Source organism: Choloepus didactylus, chromosome 1 (genome assembly GCF_015220235.1).
Source record: "Choloepus didactylus isolate mChoDid1 chromosome 1, mChoDid1.pri, whole genome shotgun sequence".
Classification (NCBI taxonomy): domain Eukaryota; kingdom Metazoa; phylum Chordata; class Mammalia; order Pilosa; family Megalonychidae; genus Choloepus; species Choloepus didactylus.
Genome location: NC_051307.1, coordinates 8,384,977 through 8,411,993, shown reverse-complemented (window position 1 = coordinate 8,411,993; position 27,017 = coordinate 8,384,977). Strand labels below are relative to the sequence as shown.

The 27,017-nt window shown below is 40.2% G+C and overlaps 2 protein-coding genes across 6 annotated transcripts in view; both read right to left on the bottom strand.

The window, feature by feature from the left end:
• Nucleotides 1-1,382: 1,382 nt before the first annotated feature.
• PSMG1 (proteasome assembly chaperone 1) lies at nt 1,383-18,655 on the bottom strand. 3 transcript variants are annotated; one of them, XM_037831545.1, is made up of 7 exons: nt 18,495-18,655; nt 16,923-17,029; nt 15,458-15,579; nt 10,960-11,022; nt 4,089-4,287; nt 3,101-3,237; nt 1,383-1,582 (listed from the first exon to the last, which is right to left on the bottom strand). In XM_037831545.1, exons 1-7 carry the CDS (start codon nt 18,623-18,625, stop codon nt 1,508-1,510), a joined length of 834 nt encoding a protein of 277 aa, XP_037687473.1. In that variant the 5' UTR covers nt 18,626-18,655; the 3' UTR covers nt 1,383-1,507. The 3 variants fall into 3 exon arrangements, with proteins under 3 accessions (XP_037687473.1, XP_037687472.1, XP_037687474.1); XM_037831544.1 differs by having other exon boundaries at nt 1,390-1,582; nt 15,458-15,609; XM_037831546.1 differs by lacking the exon at nt 16,923-17,029 and having other exon boundaries at nt 1,393-1,582; nt 15,458-15,609; nt 18,495-18,625.
• Nucleotides 18,656-21,402: 2,747 nt separating this feature from the next.
• The window catches only part of LOC119530640 (bromodomain and WD repeat-containing protein 1-like), a 146,824-nt gene continuing 141,209 nt past the window's right edge, over nt 21,403-27,017 (bottom strand). For all 3 annotated transcript variants that reach the window (XM_037831537.1, XM_037831534.1, XM_037831540.1), the window contains exon 34: nt 21,403-22,565. In XM_037831537.1, the coding sequence (XP_037687465.1) occupies nt 22,198-22,565 (368 nt within the window). In that variant the 3' untranslated portion in view covers nt 21,403-22,197. The remainder of the gene's footprint in view (nt 22,566-27,017) is intronic.

Genomic DNA, 27,017 nt, shown 5'->3' with positions numbered 1-27,017 from the left:
ATGGCCTTTTCCAGAATCAACCCTGATGAAGACCTCCCCCAACCACTTCCACTCCCAGCCACTGTGCATTGCTGAGAGCTTGTTCCTGAGTCAGTGTGAGCGCAGAACCCAAGAGGGATGAAGAATGAGGCTGCTCCAGAAAGCCACTCCTGTGGCTCCTTCCTGAGATACAAAGGCATGTGGATATGGAAACACCACATCCACAGTCCTTAGAAAGCATCTTTATGCATTTATTCTCACAACTCAACAGGTTGCAGAGAATCTTTCTCATTAAGCACATTTACATTAACTCATTAAATTTTAATGACCACCCAGTGAATAAAATCCTGTCTTCAGTATTATTTACAGGTTACAGCTGAGGAAACTGAGGCCCATAGAGCTGTAAGCCATCTGCCCAAGGTCCCCTGGCCAAAGGGGCTGACCTGGAGTGTGAACATGGTCCACTCTCTGCGGAGATCACTTCTCGTCTGCCACCTCAGCACAGCTCCCACTGGGTCAAGGTCCTGGGTCTTACAATGTTCACCTTATGGCCTTGCAAACCCATTTCTGAATGGATGTGTACTTTTTTGCAACAAGGAAAATGCTTCAATTTCTATCATCATCCATAAAAAATGCACCATGCACAAGACTTCCAAATGTGATGATGGCAAATGAAACCAAGTTTACTTGAGAAGGAGGTTGAAAACAGAGTATCTCCCACCCCCCCTCCAACTACCAACAAGAACGGTAAACAAACTGAATCTAAAAATACGATGGGTAAATCATCTAAACCTAAAACATGTAAAGGATTCAATAACTAAAAGGAAAGCAGGAAAGAAGAGGTAAGAAGCATTTCTCCCTTCACCAATATAAAACTTAGTTTCACTAAGGCCATCTGGTTTGTGGTTTTGTGTGGTGCGGGTACTATGGATTCATGTTTCAATTCTACTGCTGAAACACTACTGCAGCAGAGCTAGCACTAGGCCAGGCAGTTAACCCAGCAAGAGCCCTGGCAAAACTTGGGTGCAGAGGCTACCTGTCAGACGTTACTGAAAAGTGATGAAATACAAATTTCTTATTTCATTTTGAGCAAATACATAATTTTGTTACTTTACCATCAGATTTTATCCAACAAAAAAAAAATGTAGAACTTTTTAAATATTCAGAAACTTCATATTAAGAATCACCACTAGATTCAACAGCTTTTAGACATCAAACACAATTTGTACACAAAATTTCACTTACTTTGCTGTATATCTGTTATCTATCTGCAGCTGTTTAAAAATTGTTACCTTAAAATATTCCAATCAAACAATACTCCCACCCAGCGGACAGAAGAAAAACATCTGGCTTAGTGCAGTTATGAATGGTACAAAAATAAATGAAAAATGAAACCAAAATGAATTTTAAAGTTTGTTTTTTATCACCATCCAACCCCCCCCCCCCCCCAAATAACCTAAAGGACAGTGCAAGGTGCTCCCCTTCAAGGAACGGAGGGGTGATACATATTACAAAACCACCTTTGGGATCAGGTGTAAATGTTACTCTGAATCTCATTTGTTGTCGTCAATTTCTTCAGTAGCTCTGTGCTTTGGGGAATATTCTGGAAAGAGAGGGGGAGAAAGGTGTTAAGAATACAGTAAGACCAAGAATTCAGTTAAAAGTAACTTGCACATCCCAATCCCCAAGACAAAGGATGGCACTCGCAACGGAGCTCCGAGGGGGCCACGGCCGCCCGCGCGCCCCTGCCCCTGCCCCTCCGGGTCTCCCCGCACGGCCACCACCACGCCTTGGACGGCGGCGCTGAGCCCCATCACTGCGGTGTCCGCGGAGGACGCACCCAAGACCATTCCGTTTTGTCGAAAAAATACCACTTTTAAAGGAAAGAAACTCCGTGCTAACAGGACGGCTGTATGTGGCCACTAGGAAAACAGCACTTCTCAAAACAGCCACTGCACCCTCCGGCAAGTCGTTATGTTCAAAGAAATGAAAAGGCTAAACAAAGTTACTTAGATTTTCCCTTCAAAGAATGTCCTTAAGAGCTTAACGTTGACTTAAATTCTATGGGACAAATGGTTTACAACCACCAAGTAAGTCCGACTGTCTAGGAGGCGCCTGTGCGCCGGGCCAAGGGGCAGCCGATCCCCGACCGCGGGCCGGCAGGGCAGTCACTCCCGAGCTAACGCGGCCCCAGCCGGCGCTTACTCGGAAAGAGACGCCAACACAGAAGAACTCGATTTGGCAGAAAACTACCTGAGTCTTGATTTGAATGGTACCTTTGAAGTGTGTTAAATTATAGAGTTTTCTGAGTTTTGTGGTTACGGAGGGCTCTCTTCTACATGCCAGGTACACGACAAACTGGGGATACGAAAATGAAAAACCACGGTCAGCCCCGGGAGGAGCCGAGCGCCTGGTGAGGAAACCAACGGTACTCGCCAGGCGCGGCAGCCAGCGCCAGCACCGCCAGAGTGCTTCCCAGCGCTCACGGCCACGCCACCACCCAGCAGGGCTGCGGGACAGCGCTGTCAGGCTCTCCGTCCTTCAGGCAAGAAGTTCTTAAACCCGGGATTCGGGGACTTCCAGCAAATCTCTTAGGGAAAGGAGGGGAGTCCCCAAACCGGGTGAAATGCCGGGTGAGACTTCTTGCATATGTGTTCCTATGTGTGTTTTGGGGGGGAAGGAGCCCCCAAATAAAAACTGACTGTAGACAAAGGACAGGTTTACTCCATAATCTTGTCATTTTCACACATCCAGTCCCACACAAAATTAGATGAATAACACGAGAAAATATGATCCACCCTCTGCTCCAAAGTGCCTTTTCAAAAATTACAACCTTGCAAGTGTATTAGTTACAGAAAATTCTAGAACAGTAGAAACATCTTTCTACACTGACAGCTGAGATTCAACTGCAGTGCATTAACCTCTTACACATGAAGCAAACACACATCAAATTATAGAAGTGAATCTCAAGATACAAAATTCAAATTCAAATCACCAACTTCAAACTTTACCTTGAGAAGACAGTGCTGCTTACGTTTTAAACTGATGCCACATATTTAAGTTTATTAATAAGTTCGTTATAATAAATTCAGCTATTAGTTTAAATGAGTTGAAACCTTACCTTAACCAAACCTTTCAAGCTTCTGGAAGAAAGTATAGGCTTAAAAGCTTCAACTGTAATTGGGTCTAATTTCATTACATCAGTATAACACAAGTATAGAATTGCTGGAATTTTCCACACTTGACAGTAACTCAGAACTATGAATATATAAGGAAAAAGAAAAAAAAAGCTTACTATTTTACAATTTTAAAATTTAACACCCTTTAAATAATAAAGGCTGGTTTTAAACATAGTCAAGTCTCTGTTACCTCTTTTAATCAAGGCATTTAGTACCATTTGAACCAATTTGGAATGGATACTTTCAAATGCAACATAAATAATGGCTTGCTTTTGTAAACATATTTATTTTGCATTTCCTGAGCATATTTTGAATAGTCAAAACATTAAAATCTTGCTGACTATAATAAAGTAAATTATTTATAAGTAATGAATATATTGTGTATAATGTGAAATATTTAGCCATTTCTCATTGCAGTAAACTTAATATTTAAAGGCAAAAAAAAAAGAACTTAATACTATTAACAAATAACAATTAGTTATATGCCATATTAACTACTGAAAAATAAATGGCAATCTATTTCTGACATGATGCTGAACTATAATTAATGACAGTAATAAAAAATATTAAAGTCAAGTTTCAGTATCTGAAATTTTCTATTTTGATCATTAAACTTTATCAATTTTTCATATACAAACAATTTACATCATTGGCTGCATTGTGAGTTATCAGAGACTGTGAGAATAAAGCACCCTTGAAACCTAACAGCTAGGGAATCTGAGCTGCCTGACCGTAACTGTCAGTGTATCTGGAAAACTTTAAAGCTCAAACCAAATACAATGTACTGATAATGATGGACACTGAGGGGTGAGAGCCATACACTGGTACAGTCATCATTTATCAACTATCTGAAAGATCTCTAGAGGCCTAGGAAATGACTATCGATCAAGCATAAGCCATAAGTAACGGCACACTGCATTTTAACACCACCTGCTGCAGGAAGATCATGCACGATGTTTGGTTGTTCCAGAAGAGAACAGCACACAGTGTCTTTGAAATTCTCTGTTTTAAGGGCTTTCAGGAAGGGAGAAGAGAGGCTGCAAGTAGATTCTGGAGTCTTATAGTCAGTGACGTGGCGACAGGTGAGAATGGTTATCTGCATGTTCTTCCTTGTACAAGAGCCAAAAACCTAACACAAAATTGATTTTGAATTAAAAAATTGAACTTGTAATTTTGCTGCAGAATGGAAACAATCCTCTCCTTACTCCCGTAGCACCGCCCACAGTGCTCTCAGGCCTGGCAGGAGTGGAAGGCACGTGCCCCAGAGGAACACGACACACGCCCTGCCGGCCCCATGCCCTGGGTCTGGCTTTCCAGGGGTCAGCTCTTCTCCAGGTCACGGTGCTCGTCTGTCATCAGTACAGAGCTGCCGCCTGGGCACCAGCAGGACTCTTCTCCAACCCAACAGCCACCTGATGGCAAGCACCTGCGTGTGCAGCCCCCACCCCATGCCCCCAGCCTCCCGTCAGCCTGGAGTTCCACTCGACCGCTTCTACTACAATCAGGGCACATTTCAATCTCTCTAGAACTCAACGTCCTCTCCTGAAACCTGAAGAGCTTTGTGAAGTCTCCGGTGAGGTAAACAAAGAAAGCAGCTAATTTTATTTTAGAGAGAAAGGTGTAGACTTCAAGTCACTGCAACTTATTGGAAAATGTGGAGACACGGAAGGTCCCCTGGCTTAACAAACTATAGAGCAGGGCCTCCCCAAGCTCCAGATGTCTGAAGGCGGGCACTGGGCTAGGAAAACGCCAAAAGCTTTGCATGTCTGAAGGTGGACTGCAATTTAGATAAGGGAATAGTCTCTGAGCTCCCGGTGGGCTCCTTCCGTGCTCCTGTCTCCCGCCCCTGCTGTTTCCCGTCTAGCCCCCAAAGAAATTGTCCCTTGAGACTAAAGATATGTAAATACACCTTATGACATTAGGAAAAATGGACCCTCTCTGTAATACCTGAAAACAGTCACGCAGGAAACTACCTTGTATGCTATAAACACCTGTAGAAATGAGTAGAATAAAACTTCCTTTTGCAGGAACGCAGAGGACGGAGTGGGCTCCCTTCTTTCACAACTGGTGCCCCGTGTGAGGCTCACCAATCCTGACTATGATGTTTGGAAGCTGCACAGTAAGTACAAGCGAGTTGTCTCGCGGTGGGTCAGAAGTTTCAGCCACTCAACGATGTGGGTCAGTCTCTCAGTGTTCCCCAGTGCCGGTGTGTTTTAGTTTTACAATGGCTGCTGCAGGCTAGTGAAGCTTGTTTCAGAAAATAATTTGTACTCTTTATTGTATGATGTTGTTCAAAATAACCCTTGGTTTCCTGAGGAAGGCATATTAGACTTAAATGTGTGGGAGTGCATTGGACAAAATTTAAAGTGCCACTTTGAGCAGGGACAAAAAGTTTCCTCTGAAACATTTACTACATGGGCTCTTATTGGAACTGCTGTGGCCCCTCTTCATATTGCCGAGACTGAGAGTTCTAAAACTGAGGTCCCTGAAAGAGAAACCACCACTCTCTCTGATAAATGCCTCCCACCCCTCAAGCCCTCAGTCCCCATACTGCCAGCCGATAAAGGCAGTGGGGAAATGACTATAGCCTTGCTCCCTCCCTTTCCTCCTTTATCCCCACCACTGCTGCCTTCCCTCCTTAAAAGTGCTGCACCAGTTTTGCAATGCTGTCTTCACAGGCAGCATTAGCTAGAGATTTTTTTTACCCCATTATGCTTAACAAGTTGCCCAGAAATTTTTCCTGGAGTACCAGGACTAGGAAGTCCAGATGAAAGTGCCTGCCACAAACACACACCAAACACATCTGAGTTAAGGTAGCTTTACAATTCACACTTTCCCTGTGCTGGGTAAGTGCGTAATTTTTTGTTTATTGTCTTCACTTTGCTTTCTTTTATTTCAATTAGTCTATTGTGTAGTAAAGCTAATTAAGTTAATCCAAGGTTCATGCATGCAAACTCAGTGGGTTTGAGTGCCCCACTAACCGTAACCCCAGATTTCTAGTTCTCCTTTTAAATTTTGTGCAGTTTGCACAGTTTGCATTTGTGTGAAAAACCAGTGTCATAAAATAGTATCTCTACTAAGGAATCTAATAATGAGAACTTTAACTCCCTCTCTCTATAAAGAATGTTTTGTTTTAAAATATTTAGCATCATTCTAAGAAGTTTACTTTTGGTGGTAACAGCATGCTGTATAGAAGGTATAAAAAATGTTTTTCTAATTAAGAAAAAAAAAAGGCAAGTAGCTTTGTCCTAAATGACTGATTGATTAGAAATGTAAAATAATGCCGCGAAGGATAAAAATGTGGGATAAAGCTTAGATGAATACAGAAAGTTGTAGAAGGTTTGTAGAAAGTGGGAAATTTATTTCTGTAGTGAAGGTTAAAAGATAAATACAAAAAGCTGTAAAAAGTTTGTGAAAACAATTATTTCTGTGGTCAAAGTTAAAAAAAATAGTAAAAACTAGTAATAACACTGCTTAACAATAAAACCTCACAACTTAAAGAAAAAAAGGTGGTTTTATAGACCAAAATAACATTAAATATTTTAACCACCACCCAAAGCAGTAATTAATATTCAATGTTGTGGGTATGTGCCTAATAATTCATAAAAATAAAACATTCCTCACTGTACTGCAAGCTCATCATGTTAAGGTCTCCTGCTGTTTTTATTAAAAAAAAGGTTTCCTTAAATGATTAAGGTGTTATTTCTTAAACAAATGTTATAAAAGTGTTTTTCCAAGTAATCAGTGTAAAATGCAAAAAGTCTCTTTTATCAAAATAACTTCTTGCACTCAACATATGTTAAGTTTATCATGTCCTTAGTTGTTTAAAAATACTGTCTTCTCACTTTTAGAAAAGCTAAGTCTTTTCTTTAACTTTAACTAAATTATATATATATATATATATATATATATGTATACTGTTTCAAACCTAATCACATTTAACATTTTACTTTCTCAAGGTCAAACTCTAAAGAATATCTTTTTATTCCCAGCAGTTAAAAAGAATTTATTCTTTCACCTTAAAAAAATAAATAAGCTACTAAAAAATGATTAAATTCATGCAGTATAGTATAAGTTGCAGAAAAATGTTTAGACAATGTTATAAAAATTAAAAACTTCTAAACTTCTTTTGGTTCCTAATGTGCATAACATCAAACAACAATATAATACTAACAATTATAATTTCAGTTATTTTTAAAAGGTTATCTGTCAAAAAACAGCCCAGTGGAACCCTGGAGCCCACCGTCCTGCTTCCCAGAGGACCAATGCTGCTGTAACAACTGTACGAAGAGGATACCTCCCAAAGCTAACTCCAGTGCAAATGAACCAGCCTAAGAAGATGTGGCACCTGTTCCCAGAACCCCCATGATATCCCTATGTATAAGTTTTATGTCACTACACCAAATTGTAATCATAAAAAAGGGGGGAGATGTGGAGACACGGAAGGTCCCCTGGCTCAACAAACTATAGAGCAGGGCCTCCCCAAGCTCCAGATGTCTGAAGGCGGGCACTGGGCTAGGAAAATGCCAAAAGCTTTGCATGTCTGAAGGCGGACTGCAATTTAGAAAAGGGAATAGTCTCTGAGCTCCTGGTGGGCTCCTTCCATGCTCCTGTCTCCCGCCCCTGCTGTTTCCCGTCTAGCCCCCAAAGAAATTGTCCCTTGAGACTAAAGATATGTAAATACACCTTATGGCATTAGAAAAAATGGACCCTCCCTGTAATACCTGAAAACAGTCACGCAGGAAACTACCTTGTATGCTATAAAAACTTGTAGAAATGAGTAGAATAAAACTTCCTTTTGCATGAACACTGAGGACGGAGTGTGCTCCCCTTCTTTTACAGGAAAATATTTTATGAAGAGAAGAAAATGGCTATTTTCAAAGAATAACAATAAATTTAAGATTTTATGTTATGTGTCATAAATGGTTGGTAAGACTAATTTCATTTTATCACAGCTTTGTAAATACACACAAAAAGTTAACACTGTTTACATTTGTTTCAAGGTACATCCCATTTAAGAGATAATAACATGACTCAAAAGGCCTAATTTATCACCCTCCTACTAATAATTTAAGGTCTCAATCCACAAAATTTGACACCTGCTAGTCTGTGTGTAATTTATCAGCATTATGTGATTATGTGACTGACATGGACCAACCAGAGTGCCCCTCGGAAAAAAATTGGGGATTAAAAATGTCTTGGAAATGGCTAATTTCATATATACATATGTATGTATATATATACACACACACACACATACACACACACATACACACACACATATACATATATATTTTAAAGTCTGGGAGAGAAAAGGTGTTCATTTTTTCCATAAGACAAAAATAATGGAATATATCTTTGACATGGCAGTCATCCTACATTAAAAAAAAAAAAATTAATCCAGCAGTTCCTAACATTTTGAGATCTGATGAAAGCTATGGACCTTCTCCCTAGAAATATACACATACATACATGAACACAAAATCATGTATATAATTATCCAGAGGCTTACAACTTCTCATTTAATGAAACACATTTAACAACTGGCAGTAAATTTCTGTATGTCAATCTGGTTTAAAAGAGGTTGTTAGAGATCAAACATGCCCCCCAAAAAGACATGTCCATGCAATCCAGTAGCCTTGATTCTTGGAGATGATCGTATAACTGTAGCTTACATGGTGTGACTGTGTGATTGTGAAAACCTTGTGGCTTACACTCCTTTTACCCAGTGTAGGGACAAATGAGTAGAAAAGTGGGGACAGAAAGCAAATGAATAGTAGGAGGGGGGGATGTTTTGGGCATTCTTTTTTACTTTTATTTTTATTCTTTTTTTTTGGAGTACTGAATGTGTTCAAGGGCTGACTGTGGTGATGAATGCACAACTATATGATGGTACTGTGAACTTGTAGACTGTGGATGACGGTACGGTATGTATCTCAATAAAATTGCAGGGGGGGAAATTTTTTTAAATAAAAATAATTTTTAAAAAAAGACATGCTCCACTCTAAACTTGGTCCGTGAATGAGCCCATCTGGAAACAGGCTCTTCGAAGATGCTCAATGAAGACGAGGTCAAGTGTGGACTAGGGTAGGCCCTAAAACAAGGCGACTAGTGTCCTTCGATAGAAGACATTTGGGCAGCAGAGAGAAAAGCTGGTCCTGCTGAGGCAGAGGTTAGGCCACAAAGGACGCCCTGGACCCTAGGCAGCCACCACGAGCCCCGGGCGTCGGAGGGAGCCTGCCCCGGCCACACTGTGACCTCGGGCTCCTGGCCCAGGACAGCGAGACGGTCAATTTCTCTTGTTCGAAGCCACCCACTTTGTGGTGCTTGGTGACGGCTGCCCAGGACACTGAGCCGGGGGTGTACACCAAATTTCTTATTTCTGATGAATTTAAAATGCAATACCTGTATAAAAACAAAGCTAAGATTTAAGCTGACGTGTTGCTAAGATGCATGGTAAGGGTCTCAAGCCTTAAGATCTACTTCATTTAAAAATAAAGTACAACTGCCAAAATTATGATTACTCTGTAAAATTCCTGGTTGGGTTAAACCCTTCACTAGCAAATCTGTTTTACTGAGCACATACAATGTGCATTTGCCAACTGAAGGATCCAATCAATTCATGCCTAATACTAAGAAAAATGAAAGTGATGTGAGGAAACACAGCGATAGGGACAGTCTGGGCTGAGTGGGACCCGAGTGCCTGTTCCTAGAACACTGGCTCTAGTTCACACCTCACTTCCCCGAGGGTTTCCCACCTGCCTCTCCATCAGTCCACACTGAGGATTTTGACCTTTGGCCATGATACGTTTCTGTTGTGTTTTGCTTTTTTTCTTTCAAACAAAATGATGAACTGCGTGGGAAGAATCCAACTATGCTTAATACTTCTATGACCTACAAATACCTAACACAACGCCGATTACATTTATTAAATAGGTTGGGTTAATTTTTTATATTCTATAACAAACTCCTCCTAGATTTTTGAGAAAAAAGTGGCAAATGCATCTCCCCCACCTGGGGTTTGTGTGTGTGACTTTAAATGAAAAGACACTGCGCCCTTTAAAAATGGTCACCCTCAGGAGACAAGCTGGTAGCTAACTCAGCATCTCTCCAGACTGAAGGCGGTCCGGAAAGCAGCTCTGGCTCCGAGGCAGTGTCCTGTGCCCTCGGCGCCCCCCACAGCTGCCCGAACGCCTGGCATTCTGGCCCGCGGGGGGGCGCACAGTAGGACCCGCCCCACTGGAGGGGCCGCCTGGGACTCCTACTCGAGCAGTCACCCCTACCTCTTGCTACTTCAGCAGGACAGCTTAAGAAGGTGACGTGTTTTGAAGGCATCTATCTTTCTCTGCAGTTATGGTTCTGGGCCCTCAATTCTTTCCCCACCACCCCACAAACTTTGCCCTTTGAGAAAAAAGGCAGCCCTCCAGATTTTGTTGATGTTTTTCTTAATATTTTTGACCTCGTGTCTTTTAAAAGAAATGTTTTACACAATTCATCCAAAGAGCTGAGAACTGAACTTCTCACTATTGCCTTGGCCCTGACAGCTGGTACCAGCCCCCTTTTCCCAAGAAAACTCAATTCTCAGGTGCTTAGCGGACAGCCTTCGAGGGGGAAGATGAGGGAAGCTGCCAGCTCGCCCTCCCAGGACCGTAGTGGGATTAGATATATAGATATAGATACACAGATATAGATAGATATAGATGAGATAGAGATATAGATAGATATAACATACTTTGAAAAAAAAAATATATTGGCCGCTCTGGTAGCCTAACCATTTACCGGATTTTTTTTTCTCGTTTACCTTTTCCAGCCACTGGTACTGTTGATCTTCAGCAATGTAGCAACTGCACTGACAAAGGAGAACCTGAAAAATCAAATCCGAGGTTTTGTCAAGCCAAATAAATTTTATGCACACCCCAAACTGTCAGCATGCACACACAGTGACTCCTAACGTAACACCTATATAACACTTATTTTCCTTAATTCGCTAATGCCTATTTACTTCTCCTTAAACATTAAGAGTTGAGCCACTCCTGGCATTTAATATCAGAATAAAGTATATACTGGCACAGTAACCACAAGAGGTGTCATACAAGATACTGAGGCATCCCACCAACAAGTACTACCTTTTACAAGGATTCCTATAAAACGGGGATATCACCAGTCCTCCTGCCCATTTGGGGGTCACACATTGTGAAGACTACGCTCAAAATAGGTACTCTATAAAACATAAGCATTCTGTACTATCACATTTAGCTGATACCTAAAACACTGCTGATGCTTGTTAAGGATGGTGTTACTTTAGAAACCAAGTTCCAGAACACATGCTCCAAGACTAAGAAATGAAATAATGTGAAATGCCAGGATGTTATAAAAGCATGGGGCAGACTTCTGATGATTATACTAAACAATGCCAGCCATACAACTCTCTTCTCTTAGACTTGGGATTATTACTAAAAGATGCCAGCCATACAACTCAACAACCTCTTCCATTAAAATATTACCAGGAATGTAACACTTAATAACCCGAAGAAAGTAGAGGAGGGGGGAAAAAGGGCCTGGGGGTAGCAGAGAAGAAGAAAAAGAAGTCTGGATATATGTAACTACACAAGTAGGCTCTGGATCATCAAGAGGTAGCTAACCAATAAATGGAACAACAAATACAGTAAGAGAAATGTATCCAACTTGACCTCCACCATCTAGTCTAAAGTGAAATTTTCCACTAAGGACCAGATATGAGAACACGCTTAGTTTCCTTATTAAGAAATAAGAACATGTATTTATCAACAAGAATCAGGTATTTATCAAACTCCTTATGCAAATGAAAACTTATGCAACAAGGAACCATGTGTTTTGAAAACAAACTACAAATATAAAAGCAAATTTTACAGTTTTCAAGGCTAATGCTGGGTCCTTAGCTTTTGAAGTAAACAACGTTACGATAGCATGGAATTCCTGCCTGGCCTTTGCTCAGGTGTTGACAGTATGGAATGGTGCTCTCTTGCACATGCGGATGGTGGGCACCTGTGTGGCCGCCTCACCTGCCTGATTTGTGTCCCAAGTTACCCAGCGAGCCACATTCTCTGAAGGAACCCAAGATTAGGATCACAAGTGCAATCCAATGAAAGTGCTCTGCATCAACCACAGGTATCTTCTGTAACTTGAAACTCTGGACGGAGTCCCTCCCCGATCAAGAAAGCAGTGTGAGACACTTCAGGGCTCCATCCCCCCACAGAAGCTTGGAACAACCAGCCAGATTAGGAAGAAATATCTTTCTCAAAGCTCCAGGAAACAGTGAAAGGAGTGCAGCAACAGGTGAGCACTGAATCAAGGAAAAGGCCACCTACGAGCTTCAGGATCTAGTGGCACCCTGACTGGCCTCCCCCCACTCAGAGGCTCGGTACAGAGCTGGTCTGATCTCCCAGGGCAGATCCCTGGTCCCGGTTCCAGATGGGGCAGAGTGACCCAATCTGTCCAACCCAATCTGTTTGGTGGTGGCCTGAGGGAGTTGCTGTCTGAGAACATGCCCTGCATGGAGAGGTGGCTTACAGGGCTCTCCAACAAAATGCTGTGGGAAAGCAGTCAAGTCGTGTCGCCCGAGGCAGAGGACTGAGCCCAGGACTGACGTTCCTACCCGGGAAACCAGAGACTTCCCAGGGCCTCATGCACATACCCAAACAAGATGCTGAGAAGCATCAGGGAGGCCACCATGCTTTGGCCTCGAGCTGTTCTCTAAACTCACTGTATGGATAAGCCCTGAAGGAGAGCACTCACACAAGTCATTCTGCAAAGGATAGGAAAAGTGTTATGTTTGTTTCGTGTCTTCTTTTTTTTTTTTTTGGTTAGTTCCTAGCATCAAGGAAAGCTCTGTCATAACACTACTTAATAGAAGCTTAAGAAATGGACTCCTGAGAGTCTAAATTCCAGCAATAACATAAAATATCAAAATGTCCCAGTTTCAACAAAAGATTACCAAACAAAGAAACAGGAAGTGATGGCCCAGGCAACAGAGAAGATTAAAGTATTAGAAACCATCAATGAGGAGGATCAGAAGTGGGATATCCTATTATACAGTAACACAAATTAAAAATTTCCAAGAGCAGATTAGAACCGACAGAAGAAAGAATCAGTGAATTTGAAGATAAGACCAGTAAAATCATCCAGTCTAAGGAGCAAAAAGAGGAAAGGATGAAGAAAAGTGAACAGAGCCTGAGGAACCTGTGGGACACCATCAACTGTATATGCAGTGTGGGAGACTCAGAAGAAAAGGAAAAAGGAGCAGAGAGAATATTCAAAGAAATAATGGCTGAAAACTTCCCACATTTAACTAAAGACATGAAGACACACATCCAAGAAACTCAATGAACTCCAAGCGTGGTAAACCCAAACAAACCCACACCACGGCATAGTGTAATCAAACTGGAGAATGTCAAAGAGTCTGAAAGCCGCAAGAAACAAAACATGTCACGTACAAGGGAGCCTCAATAAGATTAAATGCCCAGTAATAAATAAATAAATAAATAAATAAATAAATAAATAAATAAATAAATAAATGCCAACATCTCACTGGAAACCATGGAAGCAAGAAGGCAGTGGGACGACATATTTATAGTGCCCAAAGCAAAAGCAAAAAACTGCCAACTAAGAATTCTGTATCCGGCAAAATGTCTTTCAAAAACAAGGGAGAGATTAAGATGCTCCCAGATAAACGAAAGCTGAGGGAATTCATCCCACTAGACCGGCCCTTATAAGCGATGCTAAAGAGAATTCTTCAAGCTTAAAGGAAAGGACAACAGTAAGCAATAGATTGAAGCCACTCAAAGAAATACAGATGTCTGATAAGGGTAACAACATGGGTAAATATAAATCCAGTACTACTGTATTTTTGGTGTGTAACTCTACTTTTTATTTCCTGCAGGATCTAAAAAGCAAATGCATAAAGTGTAATGATAAATCAGTGGCTGTGGACTCTTAATGGATAAACATGTCATTTGTGACAAGAACTACATAAAAGTTGGGGGGGGGAGGGGTACAGGAACATAGTTTGTGTACGCCACTGGAAGTTAAGTTGGTATCAAAGCAAACAAGGTTATTACAGATTTAGGATGCTCCATGGTAACTACAAAGAAAATACTGGAGAATGTGCAAGCACACAGAGACAGAAATTAGGGTACAGATTGCCGGGGGGTGGGGGTGAGGGGTGGGGAATGGGGATTTAATGCAAAATGGGGGTAGGGGTTCTGTCTGGGGACATGGGAAAGTTTGGGTACTGGATGGTGGTGAGGGTATAGCAACAGTATGAATGTAAATAATCCCACCAGATGGTGTGCTTGGGAGTGGTTGAGATGGGAAAAAACACGATGTGTATATGTTACAACTGAAAAAATAGAGCAACTAAAGAGACAATGACAAGTAAAAGTAATAGATGATTCGGATGGGATCTAGCAAGGGAAAGAAGGCTCAAAAGGACATTATTGGGACATGTGAAAAAACTGGAATATAATTATCAGTTTTATATCAATGTTAAATTTCTTGAACTTTATAACTACACTTAAAGTGGAAACGTAAGTGAATATCCTTGTTCTTAGGAAATGTACATGGCAGTATTAAGTGTTCAAGGAGTATGATGTATGCAACCTCAAGTACTCAGAAAATAGATTTATAAATAGATTGACAAGTGGATTTTAGATTGATAGCTAAAATGATACAGCAAATGTAGCAAACTGTCAAAATTGGTGAACCTTGGAATCGAGGGGATGGTAGTATATTGTTCTCTGTATGGGGTTTGTATTATTTTTGTAATTATGTTTGTAATTCTCCTCTACATTTGAAAGTATTTCAAAATAAACAGTTGGGTTTTTCAAATTTTACAAATTAAAAAATAGGGACAAATGAAACCTTGATGTCAACACAACTGTGTCTAAAATTTAACAAATACTTACTGAATGTCTAGTACACAACAGGCACTGACTGACTACTGGGCAGGCAGCAACAAAGAAGAACGCCCTGCTCTCACGGAGCAAACATGCTTTTTGGCATGTTTCAAGATACCAGCCGAAATAACTTCTTGAACATTGGGAAGTTTTAAATCTCTAATGCTTACAGTTTGTTTCTACTAAAGTCATTTCCGAGTCCCGTAAGAACTCCACCAACACACTGTATAACCCACATTAACTTTTATATAAACATTAATGCCCAATTCCTCAGCTCCAAAGGAGATATAAATGAACACAGAATTCAAATATATAAACAATGCGTAAATAACGACTGTGTGAACATACAAGTTAAATTTCACATACCGACGGATTCAATTTTAGATGGTAAAACACACAGAAAGCGTCTGTGGGGGACAGATGGAGAGTGTCTGTTGTCCTACACCATTCGTTCCACAGTTTGGCACAACCGACTTCTTCCCAGACTCCTGAATTCATAACAAATGATGACAAAAATGCTGTAAAAGACAATTCACACAGGTTAAGTGTTTTGTTCTGCAAGTTGCATTTTCTGTCCAATAAAAAGGTCAAGTTACTGTAGAATTTTAGAGCTGAAAGAAACGTTCAAGACTGTGGTAGGTTGAATTATGGGCTTCAACAAAAGGCATGTTTGTAATCCGTATTCCTGCAGGCATGAACCCATTTGGAAACAAGACCTTTAGTTAAGGTGTGGCTGCCTGAAGCAGGTGGGCCTCAATCCATGTCAGTGGAGCCCTTCACAAGCAGAAGAAACTTGGGTGCAGTCATTCAGAAAGAAGCCAGAAGCCTGGAGTCAGCAGATACTGAAGAGCAGACACAAGGAGAGATCGCCGTGTGAGGAGGCTGAGATGCAAGCCAAGGAGCCCCAAGTTTTGCAGCAAGCCATCGCCAGAACACTAAAGATTTCAGGGGTCGAAGCACAGATTTGCCGACACTTGATTTTGGACCCCTAGCCTCCCAAAACATGAGCCCATAAATTTCTAAGACACAGACCTAACACCACCATTTTGCAGACAAGGAAACTGAGGTCCTCCGGAATTTAAAGGCCACACCCTGGCACAGATGATATCAAAGTCAGGACTTGAGAACAGGTTCACTGACGGAGGTTTTACCATCTTCTCAAGGAGTAACACTCTACTGAAGATTCTAGGCCAGAAGGACTTTATATAAATGAGACCACAATTATTTGCCAAGTACATATCAAGTTCTAAGAGTGGGAGGGCTACCTTTTAGGGAAAGGAATCTTAACTGGGGTTCCTGAAAGCTCTCCTCAGAGCCTGTGAGCCCCCTGAAACTGGAGATGATCGTGTGTATGCTTACACTTGCACACCATTCTAGCAGAATAGTCCCCACCTTTAACCCATCAAGCAAATCAATATGTGTAAAACCCTTAGAATTTAAGTACTTGAAAATGTAATTATTATTATTATTGTCATTTTTAGCGTTCTCAAAGACTCGGTTAACTCAAAAACTTTCAAGAACCATGCTACACAGGCTTCTCCACTCCTTCAAGCCTGGCCCAAACAAGGACACTTGGATACCTTCACACACTGAAAAGTTCCTGAAGCCAGGAGCATTTCCTTTAAATCTTATTTTTTTAAGTTTATGAAAAAGACAATGCCACATGAGCAATAAATTCAGGGGATAGATTTTATTCAGAAGCAAAGTTACACCACTATGACTTTCTTATTTCTTAAGTAACAAACATTTGAAATCTTTTATCATTGAAAGAAAAGTAGCTTTAGATTGTGTTCTTTCAACAAAATGTCTAGTCGTCTGCGTTTTCACTTACCAACTGCATTATTTCCTATAGCAATGATAAACTTGGAACAAGGGTATTTTTCTAGGAGAGAAACTTCCAAAGATGTTTTTGTTTGTCTTCGAAGGAGCCGCACCTCCCTAACACAAAAACAAAAGATAAAACTAAGGCAACTTAAAATAAATATAATCAGTACTATGTTATGATAAAAAGGGCATTATATGGATGATTCTATAATAGGTAAAATGCAAACTTTAAGTTTATAAATAACATACTTATAATCCTAGGGACAAAAAAGGATTCAGGCAATGCTAACCAATAAATAAAGCCATTAGCTGTCCACAACCCATGGATCAACCTTAGCTTCTGAACTAGTGGGACAACTGGGCACAGTGTGCAAGGAGAAACACAAAGAAATCATCTTTGACGCATTCCTGCCAAAAAAATATTGAACCTAAATGTGGCTAGCCTCTAGAGCAAACATCTATTTATAAGAAACGCAGGTGATAGATACATGTGTTAAATTAACACCAAGAGGGTGCAATCAGACAAACCAGAATGTAGGACACTTCCAAGGACATGACTCTCAGCAGGTGCAAAAAAGGAAGGCTTAAGACACAGAACCTCTAAATGTCATACGTGCTCCTTGTTAGGAATCTGATTCACACAAACCCACTGTAATATGTCCTGTTTGAGACAACTGGCTAAACCAGACCATGTACTGGGCATTAAGTATCAAAAATGTACTACTAACTTTGTGAAGGTGATAACGATACAAGAAGACGCCCACATCGTTTGAGATGCATTCCGAAGAACACGGGCATGCAGGGCCGCGGTGTCCGGGATTCACCAAGGGGTGAGGGGACGTGAAATGAAGGTGGCTAGCTCGTGATAACTGAATTTACATGGTTGTGTATGGGTCGGGGGTCATTCTACTATTCTCTCCAAATTTTGTGTTTGGAAGTAATAATAAAAAGAAAAGATGTAGTATCCACCTGATGGTGACACATAATGTGGGGTGGAAGATAAAAAAAAGTTCTAAAAGAGTAGGCGTAACGTTCACGAACCAAATATATGGCAAACGTGGGGCACGAGTACAGCACTGCAGCCCTAGAAAAGTCTACGAGATTGGAAAGATCATTTTACAGGTCCAAGAGAAACCAAGCCCAAATAAATGCTCAAGAGAGCCTTGGTGGCAATTTCTTTAAAATAAAATATCCGACTCCAGCTTCCCCCAGACGGCTTCACTTTCAGGATTCAACTAAAATACCGGCAAGTGAACACGAGTAGGGCTACACCAAACGCAGCGAAAGCTGGCCTGGCCGGATCCTGGGGAGGACTCCCCGAGGGCCGGGGCGCGCCGGGCTCCTGGCAAGCAGCACCTCAAGAACACAGACTCGAACGGGGACGGGGTCACAGAGCACAGGGGGCAACAACCGGAGTTGGAACCAGGTCTCCGCCCGCAAAGACCGTGCGCCCTGCCCTCGCTACTCGGCTCCGCCCGGGCGGGAACTGAACGCGCTTTCCCCACGCGGGGAACCCGGCACCTGACGGCGCGTCGGGCCCGGCGCGCCGCCCCGCGGGCTCCCGAGCCCAGGACCTCACCTCTTCCGCGCCAGCTGCCGCCGGACCTCCCTGTCCTCCGGCGTCTCCCTCCTGTCCTCTTCCTCGTCTTCGTCCTCCGTCCCGGCTCGGCACGGCGCCTTCACCACCTCTCCGAAGAACGTGGCCGCCATCGTCCCCCACGGGCCCGCCCGGCCCAACTGCGGCGCCGCGGGACTGCGCACGCGCGCGCCCCGCCCCCTCCGGCCCGGGCACCGCCCCCCGCCCCGCGCACAGCTGCCCCGCACCGGCGCCCCGCCCCGCAGCCCCGGGAAGCGCGCGCCCTTTCTCCCACGGTCAGAGGCGGAGAAACCAGAGGACTATCCGCTGCGGGCGGAGGGCGGGCGCAGTGGCGGGGCCGGGCCGGCGCGTTCCTGAGGGGGACGGGGTGTCCTTTATTCCGCAGGTAACCGACTCGGGGAGCTGGGGGCTTAGCCGCCCCTTCCCCGGGCTGCACATCTCCGGGAGCGGCCCGCGGATCTCTTCCTTCCTCCAACCCGTTCCCGTTTTCCTTCTCGGTCAGGAGTGACACGGGTGAATTGAAGTTTGCTAAGCACCCGGCTCCAGACCTGGACCGCCCTCAGGTAGGTGCTGGCCCCGTCGCTCTGAGGGTTGGCGGGCTCAGCCGTCAGGACGCCAGGAGCGTCCACCGCACAGCGGACGGAGGGCGATGGAAGGACAGAAGAAAATACAATGCTTCGTGGTGTTATGAAAATGAAACTTTTACTCTGGCGATAGGACTTCACATTTCAAAAGTTGCTGTTAGTCCAGCTGATCTAAAAGACTTTTTAAAAATTTGTGCAAAAATAGTTACTTCCTTTTTTAAACTTGGCCATTTCTAACTAATATAAAATTAGTTTTTAAATAACTTTTCATTAATAAGCAAAATATGTCATTCCGATATTTAATTGGTTTTCCTCCGTAAAAGGAGCTGGAAGACAGTTTGTGGAGCACTATTCCAAGCAGGAGAAAAAAGGAACTGTAGCATAGCTTAACTGAAAAGAAAATATCCAATATTGCATGAAAAATAAAAATCCGTTTTCCTAGATTTAGTTGTGCTAGATTTAGTGTGCTAGATCTCCTGGATTTATTTTGCATTTTGTAAGGCTGTCAATAAATAGCCACAAGTTAATGACTACCTCGGGGGTCTAGGTGAGCCTCTTTTTTTTTTTAAATGCTCAAAGTTGCTAGAAACATCTTGTTTTAGACGGAAATAACTTAGCCTACTGAAGATTTGAAGAAATGATAATCAAGAAAGGCATTTACATAAAGTCAGTATTTAGCAATTTTACACATCCATTTAAAAAAAAAGTTTGTTTTGAAGCAACAATTTAACACCTAAATACAAACTAATAAAACCAAATTACTGTCCAGTAAGAGCTTAGGAAGCTTCGGGTATCCTTAGTGAGATTGAATATATAAAATTACCAATATGATAATTTAAAACTAATTAGGACTCCTGCAGTTAGGAAAGTTCATAGAATAAATGAATTGCAGAATAAAAAGTTTGGGCATCACTCCATCTTAGACCTTTCATTGAAAATATAAGTCATTTTTACCAGTAAGAGCCTCAATTTGATTCCACAATTAAGTTATGAAGAAATATTTTCTAGAAAGCTGATTTAAATTACTGTAAATAGGGTAATGTTAATACATTTGGCCATGATTTCAATTCTACATACATTTTTACAAGAATGTTATTTTAAAGAAACGATTACATGTAGTAACAATAAATTTAGGGCAAGCATTAATAAAAGGGCAAATGTATGTTTAAATTAAATACTAAACTAGAAAGGGGATCCATTATGAAAAGCTGATGAATACAATCCCAAGTACTGACAAAAATGAATTCCACCGTGGTAAATTATAAATTCAAAGTTCAGACTTTTTCATAACACTGAAATTGTTAGAAAATTTTGCATAAAATACTGAGACTTAAATATTTTCATTGTATGGTATCTGTTGAGATTATAATATATCCAATAAGAAATTTCTATGAAATTAAGTATAAATATGGGAATAAAATAAGTTTATCCATTTCGTTACCGCTCAAAAACCAATCCCTATTCATCTAAAAATATTAGCAATTTATTGAGAATTCTTCCCTTTCTCATTTGTATATTCACAAGATACTGGTATCATATTTCAGATGAAAGGAAACTGCAAACAGCAAAGGACACAAACTCTGTGGGTTAGTAATATGCTGGCTTATGCTGAAAGAAAAACAGAAAAGGCTTTTTTTTTTTTTGAAAGACATGAAACCACAGATTTCTCAAGTAATCTAGAAACTTGGTCTATCTGTATAACCAAAAATTATGCATTCATCATTTAAAAAAAATGGAATAGAAACTCCTAGGTTTCTATATTTTACTTCTGTAAATTTATACATCAAAATCGTATATTAATATTGTATTTATTCATATTCACAGATATTTTGAAATGGGAAAACAACTTGGTCCTAACAATTTAGTTCTCCAAAGACATATTACTATGTTAAATTTGACAGTACATTCATTTAATCTAGTGATCTTAATTTCAACAAATACCTATTAACAACAAATTGAACTCCGCTGCAAAAAAATTCTTGTAGTACCATAACCAGATTGTCTAATCCTGGCAAAGGCCACAATGAAATAGCCTGGACATGCTGTCATGAAGGTTTGTTGTGATGGGATTGTAATAAATTTAATCAAAGTTTTCATAAAGTTCTAACTTTTAAAGTGCTATAGCTTACATGTCCAGGAAGAAACATTAAGAAAGAGGATTTCACTGTATCATCTAAAATACTATTTGGTCTTAATCTCTACTTTTTACTTTTGATTAAAATTAAGACCTGCCTCTTAATGAGGCACATTTTGGTGTCTCTTTAAATACTGCTACATGTAAGTAGAATAAGGAGAAGAAGTGATAGTCACATTTATAACTTTAATAGAAAAATATATATTCCCTGAATTAGTCATATCAAGTGGTCATCATTCAGTATAAATTCCAATGTTATAAACAAAATAAGACAATGGATTTTCTATAATTGCCTATATCCTACACTCTACTTTAGAACTCAGTTATCAATATCCTCATCCTCCCCGTCCCTTCTAGTTTTAAGTTCTTGTTTCCCACCTTTAGGGATATGAATTATAGAAACTGAATTTACCTAAGGTGTTTGCTTTGTTCAAAAGCAAATAGGCTCAATGTCATTTCCTGTTGAAATGTGCCTAATTTTTTCTCTAATATCAGTAATGACACCTTAGTCATTGTGATCTTTATTTTCATATTCTAATGCACAACCCTTAAATTAGCATCAGGTTGAGATTTTGACATTTTTTCCTACATACTCTATACACTTCTCATGCTTTTCTTCTTCTAAGCAATCAAAAGATTTCTCCGAGGCCCTTGTTTTCTGGAAAGGAATGGTAATCTTATGAAAGGCCACTTTTCACCTCTCCATCTACAGGTTCCACACTCTCATTTTCTCCTAGGAATTCTCTGGAGTGAGTAGTCTGTAAAAGGGCTGGCTGGAGGAAGCCTTTCTCCCACTCTGATCTACTGACTTATGGCTTTTAGAAAATTCCTCAAAAGATGCCAACAAGGGATTTACTTTAGAACTAGAAGCAGAATGCAACTGCCAGCTAATATTTGTGGCCCCCGTTTGTTTTCAGATTCCACTTCTACATTTTCAGAGTCACTATTGTGCTTTTTCTTTCCAGGATCAGAACCGTCTTAAGAAAAGCATTTTGCTATTAACATCTTCTAGTTCTTTTTCACTTTCAGAATTTATGCTTGTATCATCCTCTTTATAAACATTCAGTAATTTTTTCTTAGCCGCAGCAGAAGCATTTCGATGGGGCAGTTTTCTGCTACTCTTCCTAATCCAGACATTTTCTGGTCCTGAAATAGTTTCTTTTACATTACTCATTATCCTTATTTTATTTGCAGCAACAGTAGCACATCTGCGGGGAATTTTCTCAGGTATCATTTTTGCTTTCAGAGTTTCACTAGGCATTTGCACTGCATCCTTCTGATTATGCATACATGTTCTCATTTTTGTATTGGGTTCTCTGTCTCTAGGAACAGATTCTGAAAAATGAGTGAAAATTCATGTAAATGCAAAAATCTTGTAACACAAGATTTTACTACTTTACATTCCTCAACAATACTCACATTCCTAAACAATAAATTTTAAAACATAATTGACAATCGTCATTGATACTACACATTTTGGACATTGATATAATCTTCCATTTACCTATCTACAAAAGTAAGCCGTGGCGTAGAAGCTGTTTAATGTCCCTCCCAGCTAACATACTTTTTAATCTGATGGTAAATGTTACTTCAAACAGTAGCAGACTTTTAAGAACAGGGTACCTTGAGCATCATAAAGCAGGTAATCTGAAAGCACTTCTAAAAATCAGAATTTTTAAAAGTAATAGAACCATATATAGGTTTTAGATTTAGGGGATCATTTCTAATCCTCTTAAGCAACTTTAAAATACCAGTTCTGAAACAATTTTCCTAGAACCTAAACAAGAAGAAATAGCATCAGCTCTGGCTTCAAGAAAGATCTTTTTTAAGGTTTAAATTCCAAGACAAGTATTACCTTCGTTTAAAAAAAAAAAAAGTTAAATTGGTAACTAGTACAAAAAAGGGAACTGTACACTGGTTTTATGTAAATGAAATGTATTTTTAATCCACGATTCATTTCTTCAGATATTTGAACATTTTATATAAGTGGGATCATTAAATCCTAGTTTGTTATTCAAATTATTTTCTGAGCTAGTTATGTGATTAGCTCTGAACCAGGCACACAGCTCTTGAGTGCACAGAGGATCACGATAAAGATTCTTAAAATAATTCCACACATAAATATACAGTTGGTGACTTAAGGACTAAAAAGTGCAGGGTGCTATGACAGCATAAGCTGGAAACCTAACCTTGGCTAGAGAGTCAAGGAAGGCTTCCCTTGAGGAAGTTATTTTGATTGAAAGCTTAAAAGCTGTCAGAGATTAACCAGATGCAATGTAGGGCAAAAAGCCCTCTGGAGAGGTAAGGGCTGCGTGAAGGACTGAGGCAGTTTCCAGAGAGGGTGCTTGGAGGAGATCGTACTGGAGTTGTGGCTACTCCATGTTTCCCACACACAGATGGACTCCAGTCATTTCAGTTTTCACCAGTGCCTCCAAACCAGACTTTCAATTTTTAAAAACAAGTCTAAATCAGTTACTCTTCTAGGACAAAATGGTATTCTTTCAGAAAAATGCATCTGAAGTTCACTACTCCCAGGATTTTAGGCCTTATTTGTTGGCAGGCTAGTCTTACCACTACTATCCTCAACTAAAACCTTCAAGATGCAGAATAGTCTGTATGAGAGTGTTTCTAGGACCCAGCATCAAGTTTCCTCGTCATTCAAGGAGTCAATAAGGCCAGTTGAAGATCACTGGAATAACCACACTTGACATCTATAGAACTCTCATCTGTAATATTCTTAACTACTAAATACTAAAAAATAGGGATTTTTGTCAGGTACTATCAAGTAACACTTTTATTCTGTAGCAGTAACTACCAACCAACCTCCTTTTTCCTTTTGTGGAGATGTCCCCCTTCTGTCACCAAACTGATAAAAGCAAATGAGTACAGACAAGAACTGCTTCTGTTGACTGACATGTTAATATTGGGAGAATTCTGAGGAAAGTCCTCTTAGAAATCCAAGTCCTTCAGATTCTACCTGAAGTCTATGAAAGTGATTGTTCAAGTCTGAGTACTTTCTACAGGATCCACACGAGTTCTCTCAAAATAGGTTAGGAACTACTTCACTAAAAGCTGTATCCTCTCAGGCCCCTCCCCTGCCCCTTGTTAGCCCCTTTTACCAATTAACTTAAAGCCATTCACAGGCTTTTTCAGTGAAATTCTATTTCTGAGAATATCACATTTCATTAAGTCACCAGGCATTGTAAAAACTGCATTCCTGCAGGCTGAGCTGATTATCATGAGAGCAATCCCCTGCAGCATCCCCTCCTCTCTTGTAGATGGGCTCTGCAGAGTCTCATGTACAGAAAATTTGGGAGTGAAGTGGGAAGTAAGTGGCTTAAAGTGCAGGGTTTTTTACATCAAAGAATTTTTTTCCTAAGGAAATTATTATGAACTGTCTCCAGAAATCAACCCTAGATCCAATATGAATCTATAACAGATTGTTAGGCAAATGCTAAAACATAAATATGCTAAAAAAGGTAAATGAAAACATCGTAATTTTAAATATATATTTTAAATTACGATATATATCAGAATGTGAAATTTGTACATTATGATGAGACTATACTGATATCACCCAAGTAGTTGCATCTATTTGCATGCTGAAAAACAGGTTAAAAATAGACAACTGATTCATCTCCAACAACATCCAGTGGGACAGCATGGATAAAATCCTAGAACAACAGAAAACTTCTGTGTAACAAACTAAATTGTAGCAATTAATTCATTTTGATGTTGTGATGGAACTACCTATACTGACAATTTACCTAGAAACCTAGTAAATACTAACTTTAAGACATTTTATAAATAAGTGCTTCCTTGTAATCCAAAATAAGAGAAAACTGTTTAAGATTGAATTTAAGATTCTGCAGATTAAAACTAAGTCAGGTTTTTTAAAATGACATTTGAACTTCAAATAAACTTCAAATAAATGATCAAACCTGGAGTGCAGAGAATATAGAAATAAATTACATTGTATGTAGCATCTCAACCTGTTAAAGCTGTGTGTCTCAAGTTTTAGACCTTAAAATGGGAAATACATAAGATAAGGACAAAACAGAATCTGAGGAAGAGTGATTGTGGGAAATTAAAAAAAAAAACATACATTAAGTCAGTGATAATTTTATTACTGAGATCTTGGTAAATTATAAAGTGCTTTATTCTCCTTGAGAAAACTAACAAACAAGTTTTAGAAATATATACAGGGTAATTCAGGGTTAGACGTCCAATTTCTATGTTAGGGCACAAGCGTAAGAACTTTGGAGGGCGCTGCTCTTAACACATCCGTGGCGACGTCATCTACCGCCATTCAACCCTGGACTCAGCAGGTCTCCCAGCCCTGCTATCTCAGATGTGCTAGGTCAGTCACGTGTGGAAACAGGCACTAAGTGATGCAGGCATTGCTGCTTTCCCGTAAGGATCCCCTGGTGAGGGGTGGCAAAAACACATCAGTAGTGTAAAAATGTTATCTGTAGTAGTACTCCATGATAGTTCACCTGGATGATCACTTTAAGTTACAACTCACAGATCAGTGTGTGTTCTAGGATCAGTGTATGAATTGCAATTTGGAGATAATACAGTTCGGATTCAAAACATTCATCTCTAGTTTCTATTTTTAAAGGGTTACTTGTACTCTAATGGTGATACTTCATACGACAAAAGTGTTTTTCTATCCAACGTCCAACTTAAGCTTCACATCATTGCTACAGAAGCATAAAAAAATTTTAATTTGATCAGCTTTTTATAAACTGGAATATTTCTAACAAACCTGAGACTGGGAAAAGAGATGAAAGAATGTCTGACTCCAAATGAAGAGTATATACTAGCCTATTTCATGTACTTCTTAAGTAATAACATTATGGTTGCCGTGGTGTGGTTAGTGGATAAATCAAATGCACATAATGGGCTAAGCTTGTAGTTGCAAATTACAACCTCCCCCAAGCAAGCCTTTTATCAGAATTCATTTGAGATGTCCTCTTTCTTGTCTGTTTCATTGATGAGCAATGAAATGACCAAAAAAAAATCAGAAAGCAAGTACTTTTATCAAGGATCTTTATCCCTCCCAAAGCAGAAGTTTCCACAAGGATCCCATCTTTTTTAGAATACCACTGTAGAATAAAGTGTTTTCTGTAAACTACTGGGTGTTGACTTTTTTTTTAAGGGGGCATTGGTAACAGAAGTTATAACTTCTACAGCATGGCAGTGTCAGGTCAAGAAATAGAAACCATTTAGGAAGCAGGAATTGTTTGCTAGTTCAGTCCCTCTTAGAGTTGCCTAGATGAACTTGTTTAGGTTAAATCTTCAGTATATTCATTGACAGGTTCTCAAAGAACCTGGAATTTTGTTTGGGATCTACAGCTAATCTAGCTTACCACAATAGTTAGCTTTTATCCCTAGAAAATTTAATTGGTTAACATTGGCCAAACTTACAATTTTCAAAAGATTTGCACTGGCTATTGCAATTTTTTTCTAAGAATTTTTTAAAAGCTCTATGAATTATGAATTCAGAAATCCTATAATCTGTTTAACTTTTAAAAAGTGTTATATCAGAACATTTCAAACTACATGTGGGCAGAACAGGGTATATCAGAAATACTAGGTTGTTAATCTACTTCATTACTTTGCTAATGAAAAGCAGGATTACAGACAATCCAATGATAGCCCCCTTTTCAAGCTATCTCATGACTCCACCCCCCACCCCCACCCCCTGCCCTGGTTCAAACTCCCCCTCCCCCAACCCGGGCCAGAGGAGAAAATCGCCCATGGAAAGAGGTTAGGGAGCTGCAA

Coding starts and splice junctions, on each gene's coding strand:
- PSMG1 (XM_037831544.1), bottom strand. CDS start 18,625: ATGGCGGCCACGTTCTTCGGAGAGGTGGTGAAGGCGCCGTGCCGAGCC. Junction 17,030..18,494: donor CGGCAGCTGGCGCGGAAGAG/GTGAGGTCCTGG, acceptor TTTTTGTGTTAG/GGAGGTGCGGCTCCTTCGAA. Junction 15,610..16,922: donor TATAGGAAATAATGCAGTTG/GTAAGTGAAAAC, acceptor TGTCTTTTACAG/CATTTTTGTCATCATTTGTT.